The sequence below is a fragment of the Prionailurus viverrinus genome, chromosome C1 (genome assembly GCF_022837055.1).
Source record: "Prionailurus viverrinus isolate Anna chromosome C1, UM_Priviv_1.0, whole genome shotgun sequence".
In the NCBI taxonomy this organism is placed as follows: domain Eukaryota; kingdom Metazoa; phylum Chordata; class Mammalia; order Carnivora; family Felidae; genus Prionailurus; species Prionailurus viverrinus.
The window spans coordinates 186,889,775-186,916,020 of NC_062568.1; the positions used below are offsets into that span (position 1 = coordinate 186,889,775).

The window sequence follows — 26,246 nt, forward strand, 5'->3', positions numbered from 1 at the left end:
GGGGTTTCTTTTTGGGAGGATAAAATGTTCTAAAACTTGATTGTGGTATATGTTAACTAACTAGAATTTAAATAAAAACTTGAAATAAGCAATTATCAAGAAAGTTGTACTCTCTGAACATACTAAAAACTACTGAATTATACACTTTGAGTTGTATACTATGTGAATTTCGTATAAATGAAGTTATCATTTTAAAAAAGCATGTCCCTCTCTTGGCTTATCACTTATTTACAACACTGTGCCAATGACATTCCTAATAACACCAGAAAGGGGTTCTTTCCAAGACTCTGATCTGAGATTTCCATTTAAAAGCCAAAATGGAATGAATATAGATTTATTTTTTTTCTTCTAAAATTCAATCATCAGTATTACACCACAACCATATGCAACATGCACAAATATTTGGCACTGTATCACAAATTACAACACAAGAGTAACAGTGATAATAGTACAATGAGTATAAGATAATGTTTCACTTATTAAAGAAAACTGAACCAAAAAAATTCAACCACAATCTAATACCATCTCAAGATTCCTTCGAATCTTTACTTCATGTTTAACAATAACAGATCTTGCAGTTATAATCATGCTTTTATACAATTTTTCCCATGTATATATTTCACTACTTAATGATTTTGAGTAAGTACATAACAATCTATTTGAGGTTTATCCCAATACATATTTAGCAGTTGGACAAACTAGCATAAAACCTCAAGTTAAGGAATTTATACTCTAGGTCAGTATTTCTAAAAATATTTGATTTTTAGTTATTGAGACCATGCACTTAAAAAAAACTGGAAACATTTAAAGTCTGCTTAACAAACATGCTCTTTTACCAAATGATCATTTTCAATCAAAATCATTAAGTTGGCAAAAAAACAACACACACATAGCCTAAAGGGGTGAAGAAAGGACAAAACAAGCAATAGACAGAAAATCTGAAGTAGAGAAGTTGACTCACAAAAAATGACTCACAAGCATTTCCTGGGTATTTTTTGTCCAAGAAAACTCCTATGACTAAAGTGGAAACTTGTTTGGCTACAATCCATCATTCTACTATTATGATTAATACCATGGTGCCAAATATTTGAGCATGTGGCATATGGACAAGAAAAACCTCCTATCCGTTGATTTAAATACTGAGGCATTTTGGCCCATATCTGTTTAGCTAATATGGAATAGGAATTGTCTAGTTGTATCTAGTTTCTTCTAACTTCTCGAGTTCTAGCTGTTGAAGAGTAGGAACTGAATGAATTTCAGAAGTCTACCAACAATTTTAACTAACTGGTTATGTAGCAATATTGCAAAAAGTGAGGATAAAAGTTACTCTTTTGAAGGAATAAAGGCAGTAAGTTCTACAAATGCTGACATAAAATCAAGTCATTATTAACAAAGAAACAGAGTAAAGTTGATTTATATCATTTTAAGAATCTCAAAGAAATCCTGTAGCTCCCGTGAAAACTCAAATTAAAGATACAGGATAAAAAACTTCCATTTGGAAACATCTAAATTACAGATGTTTTACTCCTACTGGCAAACAACATAACAAGACAAAACAACCGTAAGACAAAATATAATTAGGGAAGTAAATTAAAACCAGAATGCACACACCAAATTATTACATACATTTCTCCCAAACTTAACCAATATGTTGAGCATCCACATGTGAAATTCTATGCTATTTAACTTCTTTCTTTTTTTTTTTTTTTTTAAGTAGGCTTCATGCCCAACATGGGGCTTGAACTCACAACCCTTGAGATCAAGAGTCAAATGCTCTACTGACTGAGTCAGCCAGGCACCCCAATTTCATATACACTTACATAATATACAAATAATTTCCTCATTCCTACCAAAAATAAAAAGTTATATAGAAGGAACAAACCTAATAAATAATTTTGTTATTTTTTTTAACCTAATATTACACTAGTCCCTCAGAACTCTGAAAAACTAAAAAAAGTCTCAGCTGACATCCCTCTAAGCCCCAAGCCTCCATTTCCCATTGTTTTCTAAATTATAAACCATTTTGTCTTTAAAGCAATTTTATTTTCCTAACATTTTCATCATATGATTCTCCTACTTAATCAATAACCAATAACAATTCTTTACTATATACTGCTAAAATTAGGGGTGGCTCTTTTGGGCAGGGCAAGGGGGAAAGACAGTAGTAAGGAATTGAGTTCAGAAATATCTGCCCTAGGGGCGCCTCGGAGGCTCAGTTGGTTGGGCATCCGACTTTGGCTCAGGTCACGATCTCACAGTTCGTGGGTTCAAGTCCTGCGTCAGGCTCTGTGCTGACAGCTCAGAGCCTGGAATCTACTTCAGATTCTGCGTCTCCCTCTTAATCTGCCCTTCCCCTGCTTATGCTCTGTTGCTCTCTCTCTTAAGAATAAATAAACATTTAAAAAAAAAATCTGCCTTAGAGAAATATCTACCAACACTCAGTCGGTTGAGCATCTGACTCTTGGGTTCACGTCATCATCATGTGGTTTTTGAGACTGAGCCTTGCATTGGGCTCAGTGTGGAACACAGAGCCTGCTTGGGATTCTCTCTCTCTCCCTCTCTCAAAATAAATAAATAAACTTAAAAAAAAAAGAATAATATTAAAAAATAAAACAAAATATGGGGCACTTGGGTCCCTCTGTTGGTTAAATGTCCAACTCTTGATCTTGGCTCAGGTCATAATCTCATGCTCCCAGGGATCAAGCCCCAAGTCAGGCTCTGCTCTAACAGCATGGAGCCTGCTTGGGATTATCTCTCCCCCTCTCTCTGCCCATCCTGAGTGCATACTCTCTCTCTCTCTCAAAATAAATAAACATTAAAAAAAAATAAGATAAAATAAAATGTTAGACATCAATCAAAAGGGCCAGGATTATCCTTCAAATTTACAGATTAACACCCCAGTTTTGAGAAACAAGAAAAAGGGAATTTGAGAGTGTGGCATGAAGATAGTTGGGTCCCCATAAGCAGATGGCTAGCAGAAAGACAGATGAGAGAGGAAGGACTCTAAGACAAAGACTAGCTTATGGACCTTAAGAGAAAAGGGTAGGACACTGAAAATCTCTGGGTAAATATAGCCTTTTATAATGTCCAGTTCTCTTTCCTGCCCCCTCACCATCATGTTCATCTCATTTTACTTTTATAAGCTTTCATTCACTCTATTTATTATGTGCCAATCATCAAGCTAGTATCAGCACTACAAAGATAATGAAAAAGTATTCCTTTTCATGAAGAAATTATACCGTGAGAAGAGGAAAGCAACAAGTAACCAATATACACTAAAAATACTATAACAGCATTGTACACCAAGTACTATATGGTCACAGAAGAATGAACTACCTCTGACTACGGAGCTCAAAAGGTGTGTCTTGAAACATAATAGAAGTTTGCCAGATAGATAAGGGCAGAAAGGGCATTCCAGGTAAGACTGCAGAATATGGTAAAGGATATAGATTAGAGCCAAACAAAGAAGGGTATATTATACTAAATTTGAGATGTCATTCTGTAGGCCACAGGGAATTAAATAAATTTTGCAGTAGGCAAGTGACCTCAGAAAGAACTCTGCACTCCACATTATTACATTCTTATGATGGTTTTTTTTTTTTTTAACACGTTATAGCAAACTCTCTTAGTGCTCATTCACTTCATATTTCTTATGTGTCTTATCTAAATGATGGATTTCTTTTTTTTTTAATGTTTAATTATTTTTGAGAGAGAAACAGAGCAAGAGCAGGGGAGGGGCAGAAAAAGAGGGAGACACAGCAACTGAAGGAGGCTCCAAGCTGTCAGCACAGAGTATGACATGGGCCTCAAAACCATGAACTGGGAGATCATAATCTGGGCCAGAGTCGGACGCTCACACAACTGAGCCCCACCAGGTGCCCCTAAATGATGAATTTCTTGACAGCAAGAACCACCTATGTCTTAAATGAAGACTCTTAATAATACTTATTGAATAAGAAAAGGCTGGGATATTTGATAGCATAAATCAAAATGCTAAGTTGAGTATCACTGTTTTCTAAGTGTTTTGTCTGTATGTCTTGTTTTGTTTTGCTTTTTTTTAAAAGTTTATTTATTTATTTTGAGAGAGAAAGAGAGAGGGAGGGAGAGAAACAGTAAGCGGGGGAGGGGCAGAGAATCCCAAGCAGCCTCCATTGCCAGCATGAAGCCCAACACGGGCGAACTCTCAAACTGTGAGATCATGACCTAAGCCAAAACCAAGAGTCAGACACTTAACCAAATGAGCCACCCAGGCGCCTATTTTGTTTTTTAAAACCTCCTTCATGGTGTACACCATGTCATAAGTTCCATTTATCTTCCCTTATTGCCTAAACCACAAGCATACATATACGTATATACACATACATACATACATTTGGGGGAGGTTGAGAGAAGCAGCTTACTAAAAGCATATTGATAAATGTTTCTATATCATTATGTACTTGTTCCTACATAAAAGGAAGGAAAGTAAGGAGTTGAGGACCAGAACAGAAAGCATGAAACATGACAACCGCTATTTCTACCCACTACTGCTACCATCCCATCATTTTAAAGGAATAAATAAGGTGGGCACGTAAAGGGGAGAAAAAAAGAAAGCACAGATATGTTAACCAACAGCAATGGAAAAGATATGCTTAGTCTGATTTCAAGAGCATGTAAAAAGGAGCTGGACCTTCTCTATTATCACAGAGAAAACATGTGAGCTTATGCTATAATGAGAAAATTTCAAGGCTATTTGTAGATTTTTCCCAACATCACAGCTCTAAAGTACAATTTCTTTTTTTTTTAATTTTTTTTTTAACATTTATTTATTTTTGAATAGAGACAGAGCATGAATGGGGGAGGGTCAGAGAGAGAGGTAGACACAGAGTCTGAAACAGGACCTAGGCTCTGAGCTGTCAGCACAGAGCCCAACGCGGGGCTCGAACTCATGGACCACGAGATCATGACCTGAGCTGAAGTCAGACGCTTAACCGACTGAGCCACCCAGGCGCCCCTGAAGTACAATTTCAAAACAAATTACCACGTGTGCTTGGTCAAACTGTTAAACATTATTATTGTTATTCAATGTGAAAGATAAACATAATTATAAAGCAAACAAATATCAACAGCGAAATAATCTCCATGACTTCACGATTCTTACCTGTTCACTCTCCTAGGACACTTGTCTGGTTTAATATCTACCTCATAGAGGTAGACATCAATCTTTGGGATTTCAACTTGAAAACAGTTAGCCAGCAATTTAATGGGTTTGCCCATGGTGCCATAGCCAGGTCTTCTGGGCACCATGAGTAGGGGCTGGGCCCCAACGGGTCCTGCCAAAGAGAGGGTAAAAAAAAGAGTAACACGGTTATAAGCTGCATTTGATAATCTTGTCAATCAGAGTATATGAGAATTTTTAGTACAGCTGATAATGGATGAAGCCTAGTGCTAAAAGATGCTATCATTTCTAACACTTCAACTTTTTTCTCCCCAACTTACTCTCCTCATTTAAACATACAAACAAAAAAATGGTACCTGTGAAAACTTGTTTTCAAAGGGGTAGAAAGAAGGGGAGAGCAATCACACAAACCCAGACGAGCATGGGCAAACACAAATCAGACCCGAAGAGTGTGAGACCAACAACAAAGTACTAAACTTAAAGTACGACATAATAAGGACAAGAACAAATGAACAAAATACCATAAAAGATAAACACTGATATTTTTTTATTTTAGAAAGAAAGAGCAAGTGGAGGAGTGAGGCAGAGGTGGGGGGAGGGGGGAGAGAGGGAAAGGAGGATGGAGAGAGAAAGAAAATCTTAAGCAGGCTCCACACTCAGTGCACAACCCGATGCAGGGCTCAATTCCAAGACCCTGGGATCATGATTTGAGCCAAAATCAAGAGCTGGATGCTCAACCAACTGAGCCACCCAGGTGCCCCCAGGAAACACTGATTTTTAAAAGAGGAGGAAAAAGGCTTAAGTGACCAATTTAAGTGAAAAAAAAATGATATCACTACAGATATTGAAGATACAACATTATGTCAATAAATTTTCAAGTTTGGTGAAATAGGCAAACTACTAGTGAAATACAGGTTACTGACATACCAAAGTATATAAAATTTGAAATCTTCCGTTGCTATAACTATAAAATGGAAAACAATATTGTGCCTCCTCAAAACATTAAAAATAGAATTACTGTATGATCCAGCAACTCTAGGGTATACACCCAGAATAATTCAGAGTATTGAAATGATAACTGTACACATTATTTTTTAATGCTCATTATTTTTGAGAGAGACAGAGACAGAGAGCAAGCAGGGAAGGGTCAGAGAGAGTGAGACACAGAATCAGAAGTAGGCTCCAGGCTCTGTCAGCACGGAGCCCGACGTGGGGCTCCAACCCAAAGACTGTGAGATCATGACCTGAGCTGAGTTAGTCACTCAACCGAATGAGCCACCCAGGCACCCCAATAACTGTACACCTTTGTTCATAGCACCATTATTCACAACATCAAAAAGGAAGAAGCAACCTAAGGGTCTACTGATGGGTGAATGGATAAACAAAATGTGGTATATACATATAATGGAACATTAACCTTATAAAAAGGAAATTCTGACACACTACAACATAGATGAACCTTGTGGATGTTATGCTACATGAAATAAACCAATCACAAAAGGACACTGTATGATGCCACTTATTTAATATCTACTGTGGCCAAATTCAGAGACAAAAAATACAAGGGTGGTTGCCAGGGGCTGGGGTAAAGGGAGGGTAGGGAATTGTTGCTTGGTGAGTATAGCTGCAATTCTGCAAGATGAAAAGAGTTCTGGAGATTTGTTGCACACAATGTGAATATACTTAAATAGTACTGACCTGTATGCTAAAAAGTTGCTAAGATGGTAAATTTAATGTTACGTATACTTTATCAAAGTTTAAAAAACGCCTAAAGTGATATCTAGCATTAAGATTTTAAAGCTCAAAATGTTGTAACTTTGTTAAATGAAATTCAAACAATAAATTCAGTTAATTAATAACTGTTACCTGAATGAACTTACATTTAAAATATCTGAAAAGTCCTGTAATTATTTGAAAAAATGAAATCCACAATTAAAAATAATTCCAGAGGGCACCTGGTTGGCTCAGTTGGTACAGCATGCAACATTTGATCTCAGGGGCGTGAGTTTGAGCCCCACAATGGATGTAGAGATTACTTAAAAATAAAATCTTTAAAAAATATATATATTTCCACACATACACTAAGAGATTCCAAATCCAGATGGTTCCACTAGAGAATTACAGCAAAAATTAAAGGAAAAAATAATACGGACCTTATACAAACTCTTTCAAAGATCAGGAAAAAAGTAAATATTTCCCAATTCAACTTATGATCCCAGAAAAACCCTGATAGTAAAACCTTGTAAGAACATTATGAAAAATAAATAAAATCACAGAACAGTATCATTCATGAATATACATGCAAGAGAATAATGCTTCACACAAAAATCAAGTTTATATCAGGAATTAAAAGTTGGGTTAATTAACTTTTTTTCATTGGATGAAAGTACATTGAAGTGCTGCCTATATCAGGTTTTTTTTTTTTTGTTTTTTTTTTTTTTTTTGGTAAAACCTCTTATGAGGATATTACTGTTCCTGTTATCCTAGATAATATTGATAACATCATAGCTAACACTGAGTAATTCTAGACCAGGTCTTAGTTGTGGTTCTGCCATTTATCTAACCACTTGATCTTTGTCAAATATTAGTAGCCCTGAAACTTCTATTTTCTGATCTATAAAATGAGAATAATACCTGATCTGCCTCTTTCTTTTGAATCTTGTCAGGATTAAATTAGAAAACATACAATAGCAGGGCACCTGGCTGGCTCAGTCAGTAGAGCACGCAACTTTTGATCTCAGGGTTGTGATTTGAACCCTACATTGGGTGTGGAGATTACTTAAAAATAAGATATTAAAAAGAAAAGAAAAGCGCCAAAAGAAACAAAAGAAAGAAAGAAAAGAGACAAAAGAAACAAAGAAAGAATGGAAGGAAGAAAGATGGATGGATGGGAGGGCCTAGGTGGCTAAGTCAGTTGAGTGTCTGACTCTTGATTTCAGCTCAGGTCATGACACCGAGCAATGTCAGACTCTGCACGGAGCATGGAGCCTGCTTAAGATTCTTTCTCTGCCCCTCTCCCCCACTTGCATGCTCTTTCTCTAAAATAAAAATTAATTTTACAAATAATAAATATAAATATATAAATTTATATGGTTTCTTTGATTACTACCCATCCTTTACAACCCCAGTAGTCTCCCTTCTTGAGGTTTCAAATTTGTCTTGTTATTCTAATGTTGTCATTAAGTAACGTTACACAAAAAGGCATGGGGAGGGCAGATTTCCCAAGCCCTTGCACATTTAAAGAATGTCTGTTACCTTCATATACAAACAACCTAAATTGAACCTATATATTTAACAATTTGATCTTCAAATTTCCATCTAAATTTTCATCTAAAATTTGCTATTATGGATTTTTCTGTATGCATTCTTTATATCTGAGACTTGAAAATCCATAAATATGTCCTCATGCGGTTCTCTTTCTGTTAGGTTTGCTTGGAACATAATATATGTTCAGTTTTCAGTTGAGATCAGTATTGCAGAAGGGTTTCTTCTGTTATTTCTTTATTCATTTTTTATTTTTGTCTTTTTCAAACACCTCTAAAATTTGCCTTCAGTAGCCTGCACGCATGGATTCTACAGCCAACCCAGTTGTAGTAACAGGCTGTAGTAACAGCCCTGTAAATACAGTTGTTTATAAATATTTGCTTTATAATTTGCAACCAATAGCTTCAATATCTGAAGTCTATGATTTTGTTTTCATTATTGTCTTTCTTGCTCATGGTATCTTGTTAGCATGTATGTCTAGATGGGCCTTGTACTCGAAAAGTAGTTTGCACAAATAATTTGAGAACTAGGATAAAAATATATTCCTCAAGAAAAGGTCTGCATTTGTTTCTGTCAGGTACTTGGGAATACTACCTGTCCAGTACAACTTAAAATAAATTCAAGATTACAATTTAGGCTTCCAGTAAGGGTTGTCCACTTCAAGATTATTCTCACCCTGAGCATAGCATTCGAGGGTCTCAGCTTATGGCACAGAAGTCTCCTGTATACTCTCATATGCAGACTCTGGACTTTAATTTCTGTTCACTCCACACCTTCAAGGCATCAAAACTTAATGTTTCCAAAACCAGCAAATGCCCTCAGGGAAAAAGTGGCTTTTAAGGTCATTACTTTTCTAGGTTTCCATTTCTCTTCCATTTTGGCCCGGTAATTACAGGCATACACCACAGAACTGAATTTTTTTCCTATGAAATACCTCTTCGTTTTTATTTTTATTTATTTTTAAACATTTATTTTGAGAGTGAGCACGTGCATGCAAGTGGGGGAGGGACAGAGAGCGGGACAGTGAGAATTCCAAGGAGGCTCCATGCTGTCAGCACAGAGCCTGACGTGGAACTGGATCATACTAACTAGGAGATCATAACCAGAGACAAAATCAAAAGTTGGAAGCTTAACTGACTGAGCCACCCAGGAGCCCTAAACTTCTTAGAATATGCTTAAACATCTTCTGATATAATTTTTTCAAATTATTTTTATACAGCAAACGTTTACACTAAGTCCCCCAAACTCAATACAGCCTTTTTTTAAAAAACATTTTTTTTTTACATTTATTCATTTTTGAGAGACAGAGAGAGAGCACAAGTGGGGGAGGGGCAGAGAGAGAGGGAGACAACAGAATCCGAAGCAGGCTCCAGGCTCTGAGCTGTCAGCACAGAGCCCAATACGGGGCTGAACTCACAAACCACGAGATCATGATGCACAACCCAGCCACCCAGATGCCCCAAAACAGCCTTTTTTTTTAAAGCAAGACAATGTGTAAAGAAGTTTCAAATTACACTACAATGCAATTGGTAGAATACCAGACATCACACATACAAGATTTAAAAAAAAAAAATTTTTTTAATGTTTGTTTCTTTTTGAGAGAGACAGAGAGACAGTGTTTGCAGGGGTGGGGCAGAGAGAGAGGGAGACACAGAATCTGAAGCAGTCTCCGGGTTCTGAGCTGTCAGCATAAAGCCGGACGTGGGGCTTGAACTCACAAAAGGCAAGATCATGACCTGACTGGAGTCGACAATTAACCCACTGAGCCACCCAGGTACCCCCAAGATTTTTTTAAAGTAATCTCTACACCCAAAGTGGGGCTTGAACCCACACCCCACGATGGAGAGTCGCAAACCCAACCAACTAAGTCAGGGGCTCTACACAAGTTTTTTAAAGCCTGCTAAGTACCTACAAAGGGAATGCACTGCTGGTGCTTAAAAAAAAAAAGAAAAAGTCATGAAGCCTTGTGGTAACCACAAAGCAAAACCCTACAGTAGATACACAGAAGATAAAAAGAAAGGAATCTAAGCACCCATTAAAGAAAATCATCAAAGCACAAAAGACAAGAGCAGAGAAGAAAGGAAGGGAAGAACTACAAAACAGCCTGAAAACAATTAGCAAAAGAGCAATTAAGTACATACCTATCAATAATTACTTTGACTGTAAATGGACTAAGACAACGAGTGGAGGCTGAATGGATAAAAAAAAAAAAAGACCCATCTACATGCTGCCTACCAGAGACTCACTTCAGATGTGAGGACACACAAAGATTTTAAGTGAAAGGTTGAAAAAATATATTCCATGCAAATGAAAATTTAAAAAATCACCTCCAAGACTGATGTCAAGTTTACTACCTACGTATTCTTCTAGGAGTTTTATGGTTTCAGGTCTTACGTTCAAGTCTTTAATCCATTTTGAATTAATTTTTGTGTATGCCATAAGATAGGGATACAATTTCAGGGTGCCTGGGTGGCTCAGTTGGTTAAGCATCTGACTTTGGCTCAGGTCATGTTCTCAAGGTTCGTGATTTGAACCCCACATTGGGCTCTGTGCTGACAGCTCAGAACCTGGAGTCTGTTTCGTATTCTGTGTCTCCCTCTCTCTCTGGCCCACCCCTGCTCATGCTCTGTCCACTCTCTCTCTCAAAAATAAACAAACATTAAAAAAAAAAAAAAAAGATAGGGATACAAATTCATCCTTTTGTATGTGGCTGTCCAGTTTTCTTAATACCATTTATTGAAGAGACAGACTGTCCTTTCCCCACTGCATGTTCTTGGTTCCTTTGTCGAATATTAATTGACCATACATGTGTGGGTTTATTCCAGAATTCTCTATTCCATTCCATTGACTTATGTATCTCTTTTTGTGCCAATATCATACTGTTTTGATTACTACAGCTTTGTAATATAATGTGAAATCAGGGAACATGATGCATCCAGTTTTGTTCGTTCTCAAGACTGCTTTGGTTATTTGTGGTCTTTTGTGGTTTGTGGTTTGATACAAATTTTAGGATTGTTTGCTCTACTTCTGTGGAAAATGCCATTGGAATTTTGATAGGCATTGCACTGAACCTGTAGACTGCTTTAGGTAGTATGGGCATTTTTACAATGTTAATTTTTCCAATCCAAGAGCATTTTCCATTTATTTGTGTTTTCTTCGATTTCTTTTATCAATGTTTTACAATTTTCAGTATACGGGTCTTTCATCTCCTTGGTTAAATTTAGTCCTAAGTATTCTATTCTTTTTGATTTAATTGTAGATGATATTGCTTCCTTAATTTCTTTCTGGTAAATCCTTATTTAGCATGATCTCGTGGTACGTGAATTTGAGCCCTGCATAGGGCTCTCTGCTGTCAGAACGGAGCCTACTTGGGATTCTCTGTCCCCCTCTCTCCACTCCTCCCCCGCTCGTTCTCTCTCTCTCTCAAAAATAAATGCTTTAAAAAATGAGATAAAACTATACATTCTAGATGTGCTTGGCACTAAGTCATAAAAAAAACTATAGCTTTGGGGTGCCTGGGTGGCGCAGTCGGTTAAGCGTCCGACTTCAGCCAGGTCACGATCTCGCGGTCTGTGAGTTCGAGCCCTGCGTCGGACTCTGGGCTGATGGCTTAGAGCCTGGAGCCTGTTTCTGATTCTGTGTCTCCCTCTCTATCTGCCCTTCCCCCATTCATGCTCTGTCTCTCTCTGTCCCAAAAATCAATAAAAACGTTGAGAAAAAAAAAATTAAAAAAAAAAAAACTATAGCTTTTCAACAAATATTAAGAGGCATGTACCACATGTCACACAATATACTAAGTGCACCATCCTGTATTAAGCACCTACTATTGGGGGGGGGGGGAGTACAGAGGGAAACAGGTATATAGAAATTTTGCCCCTTCATATCAATTTCAGAAGTAGACTTACAAAATCAAAGGGTAGGAAGAGACCTGTTTTTCTGACTCTTGATATTTACTGCCAAACTGTCGTGGGAACACATCATTATCCCCAGCTCTCTCTCTCTTACCCTCTCTAGAATTAGGCATTACATTTTCAAAATACCTTTTATGTGTTAAAAATTGTTTTTCTGCTATTTTATTTACATGCGGTTACTATCAAGATTGGCTTAAAAATAGTATTTTGCTGTTCTATATCCCCAATTCTCATTAATCTCACTGCTCCTATAGATAATTCCTTTTCTTTTTAAGTTTTTTTAAATGTTTATTTATTTTTGTGAGAGACACAGAGAGAGAGAGAGAGAGAGAGAGAGAGAGAGAGAACAAGTGGGGGAGGGGCAAAGAGAGAGGGAGACACAGAATCTGAAGCAGGCTCCAAACTGCTGTCAGCACAGAGCCCGACACAGGGCTTGACCCCACCAACCGTGAGATCATGACCTGAGCAGAAGTTGGATGCTTAACCCACTGAGCCACACAGGTGGCCCAGATAATTCCTTTTTAATTTTTTTTAAAGTAGGCTCTATGCCCAACATGGGGCTTCAACTCACGACCCTGAAATAAAAACACATGCTCTACTGACTGAGCCAGGCGGGTACCCCCGACCCAGATAATCTTTAAAAAAATCATAAACAGAAGTGCCTGTGTGGCTCAGTCAGTTAAGCATCCAATTCGGCTTGAGACATCTCACAGTTTGTGAGTTCAAGCCCTATATCAGGCTCTGTGCAGACAGCTTGGAGCCTGGAGACTGCTTTGGATTCTGTGTCTTCCTCGCTCTCTCTGCCCCTCCCTGTGCATGCTGCCTCTTTCTCTCTAAAATAAATAAACATTAGGGGCGCCTGGGTGGCGCAGTCAGTTAAGCGTCCGACTTCAGCCAGGTCACGATCTCGCGGTCCGTGAGTTCGAGCCCCGCGTCAGGCTCTGGGCTGATGGCTCAGAGCCTGGAGCCTGTTTCCGATTCTGTGTCTCCCTCTCTCTCTGCCCCTCCCCCGTTCATGCTCTGTCTCTCTGTGTCCCAAAAATAAATAAAAACGTTGAAAAAAAAATTTTAAAAAATAAATAAATAAATAAAATAAATAAACGTTAAACATTTTTTTAAAAATAAAAAACAAAGCAGTGCCTGGCTGGCTCAGTCAAAGGAGCACATGATTCTTGATGTCAGGGTTGTGAGTTTGAGCCCCATGCTGGGTGTAGAGATTACTTAAATAAATAAAACTTTATAATCAAAAACATAAAAAGTCATATCTACTTTAAGTATTTATTGAACGTTATGTTCAAATTATTTTTTAATGTTTTTGAGGAACAGAAAGACGGAGTGTGAGCGGGGGATGGGGCAGAGAGGAAGACACACAATATGAAGCAGGCTCCAGGCTCTGAGCTGTCAGCACAGAGCCCGACACAGGGCTTGAACCCAAGATCATGACCTGAGCTGAAACCAGACACTTAACTGACTGAGCCACCCAGGCACCCCATATTCAAGTTTTTATAGATACACAGATTAAATAATAAGTCAGTTATCTGCGTTAACTAGTTCCTAATATATTGTGGGGGGGATATTCCACCTTAATATTTAAAGTTAATATTAACAACAACAATAGCTAATCTGTGTTATTAATATTTGAAATGCATTGTGATTTCTCATAATATAATTTTGAGGCAAGTACTATATTATGAAGAAACTGAAGCACAGGGAGATTGAAAAACATATTCACACTTATAAAGTGACAAAGTCAGGATTTGTAAATAGTCTGATTTAGAGACTGCATTTTTAATCATTACACTACACTACAAACTAACATCTGGTGAAAGTCTATCATTCATCAACTCATTAATTTGCTCAACAAATATTTATTGCCTCCAACTATCAAGCATTGTTCAGGCTCAGGTGAACAATAATTTTCATAATATTAATAAAGACCTGGTCTTCATGAAGCTTTTATGGGAGGGTTGGGGGGAGCAGATTACACTGCATTTCTTTTTTGCAAATCAGGTAGTAGTAAGTGCTACAAAGAAAAATAAAATATGTTAAGGGGATAGAAGGAGGGGTTGAAAGCAAATAGGTAGTTAACCATTTTAGACAGGTTTGTCAAAGGGCTCTTTGAAAGGGTGACAAGTAATCAGAAAACAGAGGAAGTGAGAAAACAAGTCATGTTTTCTCATGTCCATGGACATCTGGAAGAACATTTCAGGTTGAGGAAAAATTAAATATAAAGGAAAATGCAGAAGCTTGCTTGGTGAAGAACAGCAAAGAAACCACTATGCCTGGAGCACAGTGAGCAAGAGGAGAGTAAGAGAGGAGGTCAGAGAGATAATGGGAGATCAGATCATACAGGATTTGTAAACCATCATGAGGTCTTTGGATTGTATCGTGAGACATGAGAAACCAACAAGGGGTTCTGGTTCAAGAAGCATTATGATCTGACTTAATTTTTTTTTTTTTGAATGATCGCTCAGGCTGCTTTATTAAAAACTGCCTGTAAAGGTACAAGCAGCGAGACCAGTTAGTAGGCTAGTTGACAAAGGATAATGTTGGCTAGGGCTGGGGAAGTAGCAGTTGGGGGAAAGATGCTGATGTGGAAAATACTTACAAGGTAGACCTGATGGGAACTGCTAATGGAGTAGGTGTGTGGTATGAGAGAAAAGAGCTCTCAAGGGTTTTGTTTTGTTTTTTGGTCTAAGCAACTGAATGAATGCAAATGTCATTTACTGAATTAGGAAAGAGTGATGGGAGCAAGTTTGGAGAGGAAATCAAAAGGATTTTTAGGACATGCTAAATTTGAGAGGTCTACACAACTAGGTGTCTAATAGGCAGTTAGATGGGTATAAAGTTCAAGGAAGAGGTCCAGCTAGAGACATAAACGTGAGAGTCCTTAGCATATTAGCAGTATTTGAAACCACTGGATTAGTGATTACCCACTCTGTGGTGGGATACAGAAGAACTCTAAACCCTGGGATACTCCCAATGTTTAGAGATTAGGGAAATGAAGAGGGCACAGCAAAGGAGACAGAAAAGTGATATCCAGTAAGGTTGAGGAGGACTTGGAGAAAGTGGGAAAAAGAGGATTTCAAAAAGGAAGCAACTTATAATCAAATAAAGCCAAATAAAACGAAGATTTGGGAATTGATTATTAGGTTTAGCAAACTCTCTTGACCTTGATAAGAGCAATTTCAACAGAGTGGTAGGGACAAAACCTTGACTGGAGTAACTTCAAAAGGAATGGCCCGAATATAATCAAGACTTTAGGTCCTAGTAGTTTACAGTAAATTCAAAGGAACATGTTAGGGGAGCCTGGGTGACTCGGATGGTTAAGTGACCAACTCTTGATTTTCGTTCAGGTCATGATCTTTAGGCTCATGAGATCAGGCCCTCTGTTGGGCTCCATGCTGACAGGATAGCCTGTTTGTGATTCTCTCTCCCCCCCTCTCTCTCTGCCCCTACCCCACTGGCATGCTCAAACTCTCTCTCCTAAAATAAACAAACATGAAAAAAAATTAAAAATAACAAAGAAACATGTTAAATTACACCATGAAGATGGAACCAACAAAATCCAGACTGTGAGAAACTCTAAAAGGACAAACAATCCATAAACTGAATAGGGAAGAATTATAGAACACTTACAGATTAAAAGACACTTAAAAGACATACCAATCATGAATGGATAAAAAAGGTAGTATATATACAATGGAATATTACTCAGCCACATAAAAGAATGAAATCTTGTCACTTGCAACAACATAGATGAATCTAGAAGGTTCATCTAAGTGAAAGAGAAAGACAAATACCTTATGATTTCACACATATGTGGAATTGAAGAAACAAAACAAAAAAGAGACAAAAAACCAAACCTTAAAAATATGTTTTTTAGTTTTTTTAATTTCTTTTAAAGTTTATTTTGATAACCACAGGTGAAGTAACCGCTTGAGCTAAAGCCAACCCTTAATGTTTATTTTGAGAGAGTGATAGCATGTGCGTGTGAAGGGCAGAGAGAGATGGTGAGAGAGAGAATCCCAAGCAGGCTCCACACTCAGCACAGAGCCTGACGTCAGGCTCAATCTCACAACCATGAGATCATTACCTGAGCTGAAATCAAGAGTCGGATGCTTACCTGACCGAGCCACCCTGGTGTCCCAATGCTTTTTTTTTTTTCTTTTTTTTTAATGTCTATTTTTGGTTCTTTAATGTCTATTTTTTGACAGAGAGAGAGGGAGAGAGAGACAGAGCGCAAGGGGAGTGGGGCAGAGAAAGAGGAAGACACAGAATCCAAAGCAGGCTCCAGGCTCTGAGCTGTTGGCATAGAGCCCAACATGGGGCTTGAACTTAGACCATGGGATCACAATGTGAGCTGAAGTTGGATGCTTAACTGACTAAGGCACCCAAATGCTCCTTTTTAATTTTTCAAAAGTTTATTTACTTTGAGAGAGAGAAAGAGAGAGAAACAGCACAAATGGGGAAGGAGCAGAGAGAGAGAGGGAGAGAATCCCAAGCAGACTCTGCACCATCAGTGCAGAGCCTGATATGGACTGTGAACTCATGAACCAATGATTAGATCATGACCTGAGCCAAAGTTGGACACCAAGTCGGAGGCTCAATCGACTAAACCACCCACGTGCCCCCACAACAGACTCTTAAATATAAAGAGAACAAACTGGTGGTTACCAAAGGGGGGGAATGGGTGAAATAGGTGACAGGAATTAAGAGCATACTTATGAGTACTAACACACAGAATTGAATTACTATGTTGTACACATGAAATTCATATAACACTGTACATTAATTATACTGGCATTTTTAAAAGACATATCAATCACAATGTGTGAAACTTACTGGATCTGAATTAAAAAATGAAAAAATAAACCAAAGCAAACTAGAAACAAAAGTATAATATACGAGGGGCGCCTGGGTGGCGCAGTCGGTTAAGCATCCGACTTCAGCCAGGTCACGATCTTGCGGTCCGTGAGTTCGAGCCCCGTGTCGGGCTCTGGGCCGACGGCTCGGAGCCTGGAGCCTGTTTCCGATTCTGTGTCTCCCTCTCTCTCTGCCCCTCCCCTGTTCATGCTCTGTCTCTCTCTGTCCCAAAAATAAATAAACGTTGAAAAAAAAAAAAAATTAAAAAAAAAAAAAAAGTATAATATACGAGACAAGTAGAAATTGAACACTGACCAGATATTTGATATAAAGGAATATTATTATTTTGCAATGAGAATGGTACTATGGTTTAAAGACTCTGTATTTTTTATAAGCACTTAGCAGACATTTATGAATGAAATAGCATTATGACTAGAATATGCTTCAAAAAAGTACAAGGTCATGGGAAATAGGAAGGGACACACCTGGATGTGGATGAGGATTATTGGGTTTAAATGATGGGTACATAGTAGCTTATTATGTAATTCTGCCTATTTGTATACACCCTTAATTCTCTATAATAAAAGGTCTTAAAAAGTAGGAAGAGAAGTACCATTTCCCTTGCATACTTTTTTACCACCCATTGTACAGACAAGGAAATTAAGGTTAAGGAAGATTAAATGCACTGCCCAAAGTCAGTTAATTCTTTTAAATAGACTTAGCCTGCCTCAATCACTATTAACACCCCACACCAGAGTGGTACATCTGTTACAATCACTGAATCTACAATGACACATCATTATCAAGTCAGTTAATTTCAGAGCCAGGATTTGTCTCCAAAACCCATGCTTTGTGCACTATATCACACACCCAAATTGTTTTCCATTATTTTGCTGGGTGTTATTTATACAAACTGGCAAAAGACCAAAATTGTTTCATGAATAAGCAATGTAACAAACTACTGTTATTATAAAATCAAGTTTAAGTATCCAAAAAATATTTTAATGTAAATTAATGAAGAAACAATTCTGTCAACACAACAAATTATACTTCCAGTGAACCACATTTATTTAACAAATACATATATTGCCTACTAGATTTGAAAATATATGGGGTGCCTGGGTGGCTCAGTCAGTTAAGCGTCCGACTTTGGCTCAGGTCATGATCTCACAGTTCTGGAGTTCAAGCCCCACATCAGGCTCTCTGTTGTCAGGATGGATCCCACTTTGGATCCTCTGTCCCCCTTTCTCTATGTTCTCCCCACTTGTGTGTGTGCTTTCAAAAATAAACATTTAAAAAAATAAATAAAATAATATTTTATTTTATAGTCAGGAAAACATTCGATTTTTGTTTTGGAAAAATAAACATATTGTGTTGGCCTCAAAATTTGACATAATAAAATGACTGTTTACTACATATACCCACAAGGCTAAGCAGTAAACATTAGCAAGAGATTTTAGTAACCTCCCACATACTAATTCTACCTATTCATTCGATGAACTTATACAAACAATGCACTTATTACCACATTACATTTATTATATTCACTATAGCTTAATAATCACTTATAGAAGATTCAGCCTGCTGAGGGTAAAATTTCTCAGATGGCAGTACTGGGGAACTATTTTTAAAAAGGCATTGTGCCCCCTGAAAACAAGGGAGGACATGGCCCAAGTAGGTCCTGCCCTATGAAAATGTATCGAGATTTATTTCAGAATTAAAGGCTGGGTAGCTTTTGAAAAACTTTTTGAGTACCCAAGCAAAAATTTTAGAAAATTTTTGGGGCACCTGGGTGGCTCAGGTCATGATCTCATGGTTCGTGAGTTTGAGCCTCACATCAGGCCCTGTGCTGACAGCTCAGAGCCTGGAGCCTGGTTGGTTCTGTGTCTCCCTCTCACTCTGCCCCTACCGGGCCAGCACTCTGTCTCTTTCTCAAAAAAAAAAAAAAAAAAATTACATAAAAAAGTTTTGAGTAATTTTAGAGTAATGCCATGTTTATGTTAAATATACAGATAGATCAAGTCCTAATTTAGAAGGCAGAACTTTCTTGTTCAAAAAGTAAAAAAAAGGGGTGCCTGGGTGGCGCAGTCGGTTAAGCGTCTGACTTCAGCCAGGTCACGATCTCGCGGTCCGTGAGTTCGAGCCCCGCGTCGGGCTCTGGGCTGATGGCTCGGAGCCTGGAGCCTGTTTCCGATTCTGTGTCTCCCTCTCTCTCTGACCCTCCCCCGTTCATGCTCTGTCTCTCTCTGTCCCAAAAATAAATAAACGTTGAAAAAAAAAATTTTTTTAAAAAAAAACAAAAAGTAAAAAAAAAAAAAAAGACTTCACTGCTAAGGTATTAACCCATTTTGCAATCTATTTTTTAACCTTCTTTTTTTTTTTTTAATTCTGAGACACAGTAATGAACTTCAGTTAAAATATCAAGTATTGGTAATGATTCAAAAATAGTATTATGTAAATCTACAATTGAGAATATTTTCTTGCAAAATTCCTTCCACAAATGAAAAATACAAAAATATCTCATGTTTATATTCTGTAGATACCTTCTCATTTCTCAAAAACTTGACAATTTAGAAATAATGTAGTTTTATAATGTAGAAAAAACTGGATGATACAAAACAAAGAATTCTTGTAAGTTATTTCACTATTATTTCATAATAATGTATTTCATAAAATAATTTTTTATTTTAACCAAATCACAACAAGCCCACATTAAGAAAAAACACTGTTTAACATGGTTTTGCTAAATCTCAATAGTCTTTTTTTTTTAAAAGCAATGATTAGTCAAAGAAAGTTGTTAATATTAACACAGATAATGGCAGAAAACTACAGAAACTCCAAATACAGAAAGGCTGTTCATGTATCCTAACAGCATAACCATTATGGTTGAAAAACCACACAATATTCTTTCTCACATCTGTTTTGTTAATGAGCCAAGAATGGGGGTCTATTGGGTATCCTAGACAACTGAATTAGAAGTAGGAATGTCTGGTGAATACTGTTTATTCCAACAAATGAACACTAAATAGGTTTGGAAAGGATACTATTCTTAAGTTATATTTTTAGTTTTACTTTACCAAAAAAAGAACTATCACTCGCCTTATTCCCTCATCTATTAAAAACAAAAACAAAAACAAAAATCCCCTATAAATTACTTTAGATTCTAGTTTTAAGTATCATAAATGTTTTGTTAGATTAACAAAATATTTACTTACTTCATCTTTCAGATAGACCCTCAAGTATTTAAAGACTATAAAAATCAATGTGAAAAAGATGCTTGTGATAGAAAGCAACATAGTATTCAACTAGAATACAATAGTTTATGTCAGTTTAGCAAGAATTCTATTCTAAACTAGGGTTTTTCCATATACAACAGAGAACTCTTCCAGGAAATATCCCTTTACAGGGCCCCAGGCCTCTTTGCATGCTCTCAGGCCAGGCTTATAGAACCAAACAAATACAATGTTCCCACTGGAAAATATAAATTAATATGAATTAAATCTAAGTTGACAATTTAGTACATAATAGTCTCCAAAAGAGCAAAAGGGAGTAGCATCTTGAAATCATTTCATTCATTCTAGCCACTTTCCTCAATTACTTAATTCCTTATTTTTTTAAAAATAGATTTACTAGTTTGAAATCTGGCTTAGAAATTTAAAAAGTGATCAGGGTGATGGAATCACGGATAATTTTTAAAGGTCTTTATTATGTTAATCAAATTACATTTGAGAGTTACCTATATGTTCTTTTTCTCCTTTAAATCTTTGTTGAGAAGAACAAAATTGTTTCTTGCCTCCTTTTCTATATTCCCTCAGGGTGTTCTATCACTATCAGAGAAATTAAGTTCTAAAACAAATCAAAATAATCACGCATATTTTTGTAAGTCCCACTGCCAGTCAAGAGCAGCAAATACTAGGGAAAAAATTATCATGGCCACTCAAGAACAGCACAAGCTAAAATTTAAGTAGCAACCAAGTAGAAAAACCTTTTCTACCTCCAAAATTCATGTTCTCCAGACAGAGCAGCATTTTGACATTTTTTTTTCTTCAAGACAAAAATCTACAAGTGAGAAAACTTACATCCCAAAGTGATTTTAAAAAGATTATTTTAGTTACTAAACTGAGAACCTAATGGCATTATAAATTTTTTTTTTTTTAAAGTTTATTTATTTTTGAGACAGAGAGAGACAGAGCATGAAAGGGGGAGGGGCAGAGAGAGAAGGAGACCCAGAATCGGAAACAGGCTCCAGGCTCTGAGCCATCAGCCCAGAGCCCAATGCGGGGCTCGAACTCATGGACCGCGAGATCGTGACCTGGCTGAAGTCGGACGCTTAACCGACTGCGCCACCCAGGCGCCCCCCTAATGGCATTATATATTTTAGTTAATTTGAATCTACAACTTTAATTCATTTCATTCAAATCTAGTTTCCATACATGCAACTGCTGTTCCTTTGGAACTTGTTCTTGAATGATTTTTCTACATTTTTATTATTAAAGAAATGTAGAGGCTTAAGACTACTATGCAGATCCAAACATGAATTTAAGAGTATCATTAAGATGGTCTAGTCACCCCTTGTATAAAACAACTACCGAACATGTCAAATCACTTTGCCTATCATTAATTTAAAGTAACAGTGTTTTTCTTCCATTGCAACTAAGTACATTTCCTTCTACCCTAAACAGTAGTCTGACTTTACCTAAAAATACAGACTAGAGTATTAATGTCCTAAAAATTGCTACTCATGAGAACTCATATCTCAATGTACATTTCTGCTTCTATTCACACTTGATTTGGAATTAAAACATATGCTTTTAGGGGTGCTTGGCTGACTCAGTAGAGCACACGACTCTGGATCTCGGGGTTGTAAATTCAAGCCCCGCGTTGGGTACAGAGATTACTTTTTAAAAAAAAACCCTTGTAAATAAAAACAAAACGTATGCTTTTAGTCCAAATGTAACTAAACCATAAAAAACAGGGTTCCGTCGGAAGTACCTCTAGGAAAAAATGCAAAACTACCGTTATAGCTAAAAACCCACCTGTGCCACCTTTTCGGGTTAAATCAAAGTTCACATAGTACTAAATCGGTACATTGTACAGGACACCCTTAAAAGTCGCTTTAAGTATTACATGCAAAAAGGAAGAACAAATATTAACTTTTAGTGAGAAACAATTATATAGTATTTGTATCCTAAGTCTTCCAATGTAAATTTTAAGTTTTCTATGTATCTACCTAACAACTAGCATTTAAAATATCCTGTCATAGGGGCGCCTGGGTGGCTCAGTCGGTTGAGCGTCCGACTTCAGCTCAGGTCACGATCTCGCGGTCCGTGAGTTCGAGCCCCGCGTTGGGCTCTAGGCTGATGGCTCAGAGCCTGGAGCCTGCTTCGGATTCTGTGTCTCCCTCTCTCTCTGCCCCTCCCCTGTTCATGCTCTGTCTCTCTCTGTCTCAAAAATAAATAAATGTTTAAAAAAATAAATGTTTAAAAAATAAAAAAATAAAATATCCTGTCATAATTCCTAAGAATCTCCACACACACACACACACACACACACACACACACACACAAAACTTTGAAAAAAATTGGTACAAAGATCCAATATTGACTCAACAGACTATCAGAGAGTATTTATGTCCAAAAAAAATTAAGTAATCTCTACACCCAAGGTGGGTCTCAAACTCTCGACCCAGAGATCAAGAGTCACAAGCTCTACTGACTGAGCCACCGAGGCTCACCTGTATTAAAAAATTTTAAACCAAAATACATACTTGTCTAATTCTTTTAAAGATTTTAAAGTAATCTCCACACCCATGGTGGGGCTGTCCCTCACAACTCTGAGATCAAGAATCGCACACTCCACTGAACCAGCCAGGCACCCCTCTCTATACCTGCCCAATTCTGGATTTAAAACTTCGTTGCACATTTTGCCCAACTGTGCTTTCAACTTCACATGCAGCATAACAATTACATGTAAGTCTCAGGAAGAATGAAAATTTTGTTTTTGATGATGACAACCTTGAGACAGACTATATTTTAACTTCATTATTACAGTTAATCATGTATAAACATCCCTGAAGAACAACCTTTTGAGTTTCAAGATATCTAAGATGAGATAGACATTATCTAACTCTCCCTCCCCAGATGTGAAGACAATTTAACGGGTATAAATTTCAGCAACGACACATGCAAAAAGATGTAAAACTTATCTATAGCTCAAGAATTCATAGGAGCATTTACTGAATCCTACCTGGCTAGTTGGACCAGTCGGCTAGGTGGTTGGACTTCAGAAATATTTTCTAAGATATTGTCCACACCCTGAGCCATAATTTTGTATGAAAAACCCAAAGGACAAAAGAAATTTAAAAAAAAAATAAAAACTGAACTATCTTTTAAAATATTAGGACAATCAATAAAGTGTTTAACTTTCACGTTTTGTTTTCCAGGCGTGACGAAAGGACAGTTATGTAAAAGTTATCTATAGCCCGAGATCATCATATTCACTAAACAGTACAGTAGAAAATTAAAAAATTAAAAAATTAAAAAGGCAGGACACAGTTTCAGAAATACACAAACCAATGATTAACAAATAAAAGCCTAAAACTCTTCACAATCTACAAAGCTTCCCTTTTTAAGAAAATATGAAGACTACAGAAAAAGCACGCGAAAGAGAAATGGGAGAAACCGATTACAGAAAATTTCATACAGTGCAACTTGTAATAAGCCCCTCTCCTCATCCCACCTCTACAAATCCTAAGTGCTGTTTGCATCTACTGACAATTCTACTTCTTAACCTAATCATAACAAACCCTTTGTTATCATTATGTCACTGGTTTCCTTATATTTAAGTTTTTCTTAGGTTCAAGCACTTCCCAAACTGGCAAAATGAGATGTGAACTTCAGGGACCTGCGGTCCCATGAGTAACATGACGCCCCCTCCCACCAATATTTTGAAAATTAACTTACAAATTTGTTACTGTCTGAATAAAGCACACTTTCAAATTTAACATATTAAGTATTACCCTTTGGAAAGCAAACGGTTATGTAACACCTACTTTATGCCTCTCAATTAATTACTTTAGAACCATAAAGAAAGCTTTTTCTTTTTTCAAGGTAAGTACTGCCCATGTTGCAATTTTCCTTAAAGACTGCAGTTTTCCCAAGGAGAGAAAAGAATTTTTTTTTTTTAATTCTAAATTGCCAAGAATATAATATCCGTTTTCCTAGGGAATGAGGAATGAGAAAAATATATTGTCAGCAATTTTAAGATCCACCTCCTCACGTAAGCTGTAATCTGGGCCGATATGACATTTCCGAAATCCTCAGTAACTACATACCATGCGGCCGCAAATATCAGAAGAGAAATCGGGGATGGATGAAATGCCATCTTGCATTTGACGCTGTAGTAATACCTATTTCAAACTTAACACTCCTCCGTTATCTCCATGGAGCTTCACAACTACCTTAAGAGGTAAGAGAGCTGACCGCCCAGCGCCTCCATGGGACACACAACCCGGTTAAAGGACGCGCACGCCGTTACACCTTCAATTGGAATAACAAAAAAAAAGACGACAAACCCTTCTAGACTCCAGAAAAAAAAAAAAAAAAAAAGAAAGAAAGAAAGAGTAATACCGCCTGGAGATACCCAAACTTCAATCCTTTAAGCAGTGCCCCCTCCCCGCAGTTTCGCCTACTCAGTGGCCCCGGGGAACTGCGGCGGGGCTGCGGGGCTGCGGGGGAGGGGCCGCGCGGGGGGCGGGGGAGAGCCGCCGGGCCAGCGCACACTTCTCGCACCTGGGCAGGGGCGGAGGGAGCGACGATGCTCTGGGGACACCCCTACCCACCAGGCCAGCAGCTCGGACTCGCTCACCTGCGGAGCCGATTTCCATTCATGGAGCTGGGGGGAGTGCTTCGAGCGAGAAGGGCGCCCACCACTGGGGGCAAGGAGGCAGCGCAGGGGGCGACGAGGCGCGACAGGCACCCTCGTTCGGCCCCGAGGCGAGGTGGTGATGGCTTCTCCTCAGCTACCGCACTCCGAAAGCTTTCGTCAGGAAGAGCCGCCGTGGGGAGGCAGCGTGCGACTAGGCGAGAGGAAGGAGAGGCGTGAATCGAGGAGAGGAGAACCCCGTGCGGAACTTGCGTCGCCCGCGGCCGCTTACGCTCCCACTGCCCCTCCACGACTGCGGCGCCGCCGCCGACCTCCCCGGGGGCCGCCCCCGGAAGCCCGCTGGCGTCAGTTCCGCTGCCCGGACTCGCCCGACGTCCAAGCCTCGCCTCTCCGCCCCAAGCCGTGCGGGCGCGACGTCGGTGCGGGCGCGGCCGGCGCGGAGGAAGCGGGGGAGGTGTCAGGGAGCCGGCGCAGAGTCTGGGCGGGGCGTGGGGCACGCGCGACGGACGGGCGGGCGGGCCCTCCCACGGTCTTCAGCAGTACCGTACCGGCCGGAGACAACTCGGAGGGGCTGGACTCCTAGCACCACCCTAGTGCTGGGCCGTGCCGGCTGAAGGCGACAACGCTGAGGGGGTAGCTTACCTGGGGAGGAGCCTACCTGGAGCGTGGCCGGTCTGAGGAGCAAAGCCCGGACCTGCAGCTGAGATGACTAGGGCAGAGCACGTCTAGGGCAGAGCCACCCTCCTTGAGGAGCCCCTCCCGCCCCGCCCAGCCTGGGCGGCACCACGCGCCTCCTCCTCAGCAGGCGGTCAAGTGACCACCGTAATTGATCACTCCAAGTCCGTGGGTTGCTTTGACGACCATTTTGGGGGGGGTTGGGGAGGGGGTGCAATTTAGCTTGGGAAAAGAGGATTGAGAGGACATTACACAACGTATCGGATAATTTCCTTGTTTGAAACGCTTTAATAGCGTCTCATCACGCCGAGATCACGCTTTCCCGGTGCCAAAACGCACCGCGTAAATGGGCCCTTCCTTTCTCCTCAAGCAAGACTTCTCCTCATCACTATGCTACAGCTATACTGATCTGCTAATTCCCACAACAGGCAAAGCGCTTCCCTTTCCGACCTGGCGCCCCTCTTCCCTTGGCCAGGAACAGAGCCTCT

At 38.8% G+C, this 26,246-nt stretch overlaps 1 protein-coding gene across 3 annotated transcripts in view; it reads right to left on the reverse strand.

Moving 5' to 3' along the window:
* Window positions 1–25,388, reverse strand: part of AGO3 (argonaute RISC catalytic component 3) — a 123,118-nt gene extending 97,730 nt beyond the window's left edge. For 2 of the 3 annotated variants that reach the window (XM_047871403.1, XM_047871402.1), the window contains exons 1-2: window positions 25,066–25,388; window positions 5,141–5,312 (exon numbers count right to left, since the gene is read on the reverse strand). In XM_047871403.1, the coding sequence (XP_047727359.1) occupies window positions 5,141–5,312; window positions 25,066–25,084 (191 nt within the window). In that variant the 5' untranslated portion in view covers window positions 25,085–25,388. Of the gene's footprint in view, window positions 1–5,140; window positions 5,313–25,065 lie in introns of those variants that run through there. The other variant, XM_047871404.1, reaches the window with a different exon arrangement.
* Between the last annotated feature and the right edge of the window lie 858 nt (window positions 25,389–26,246).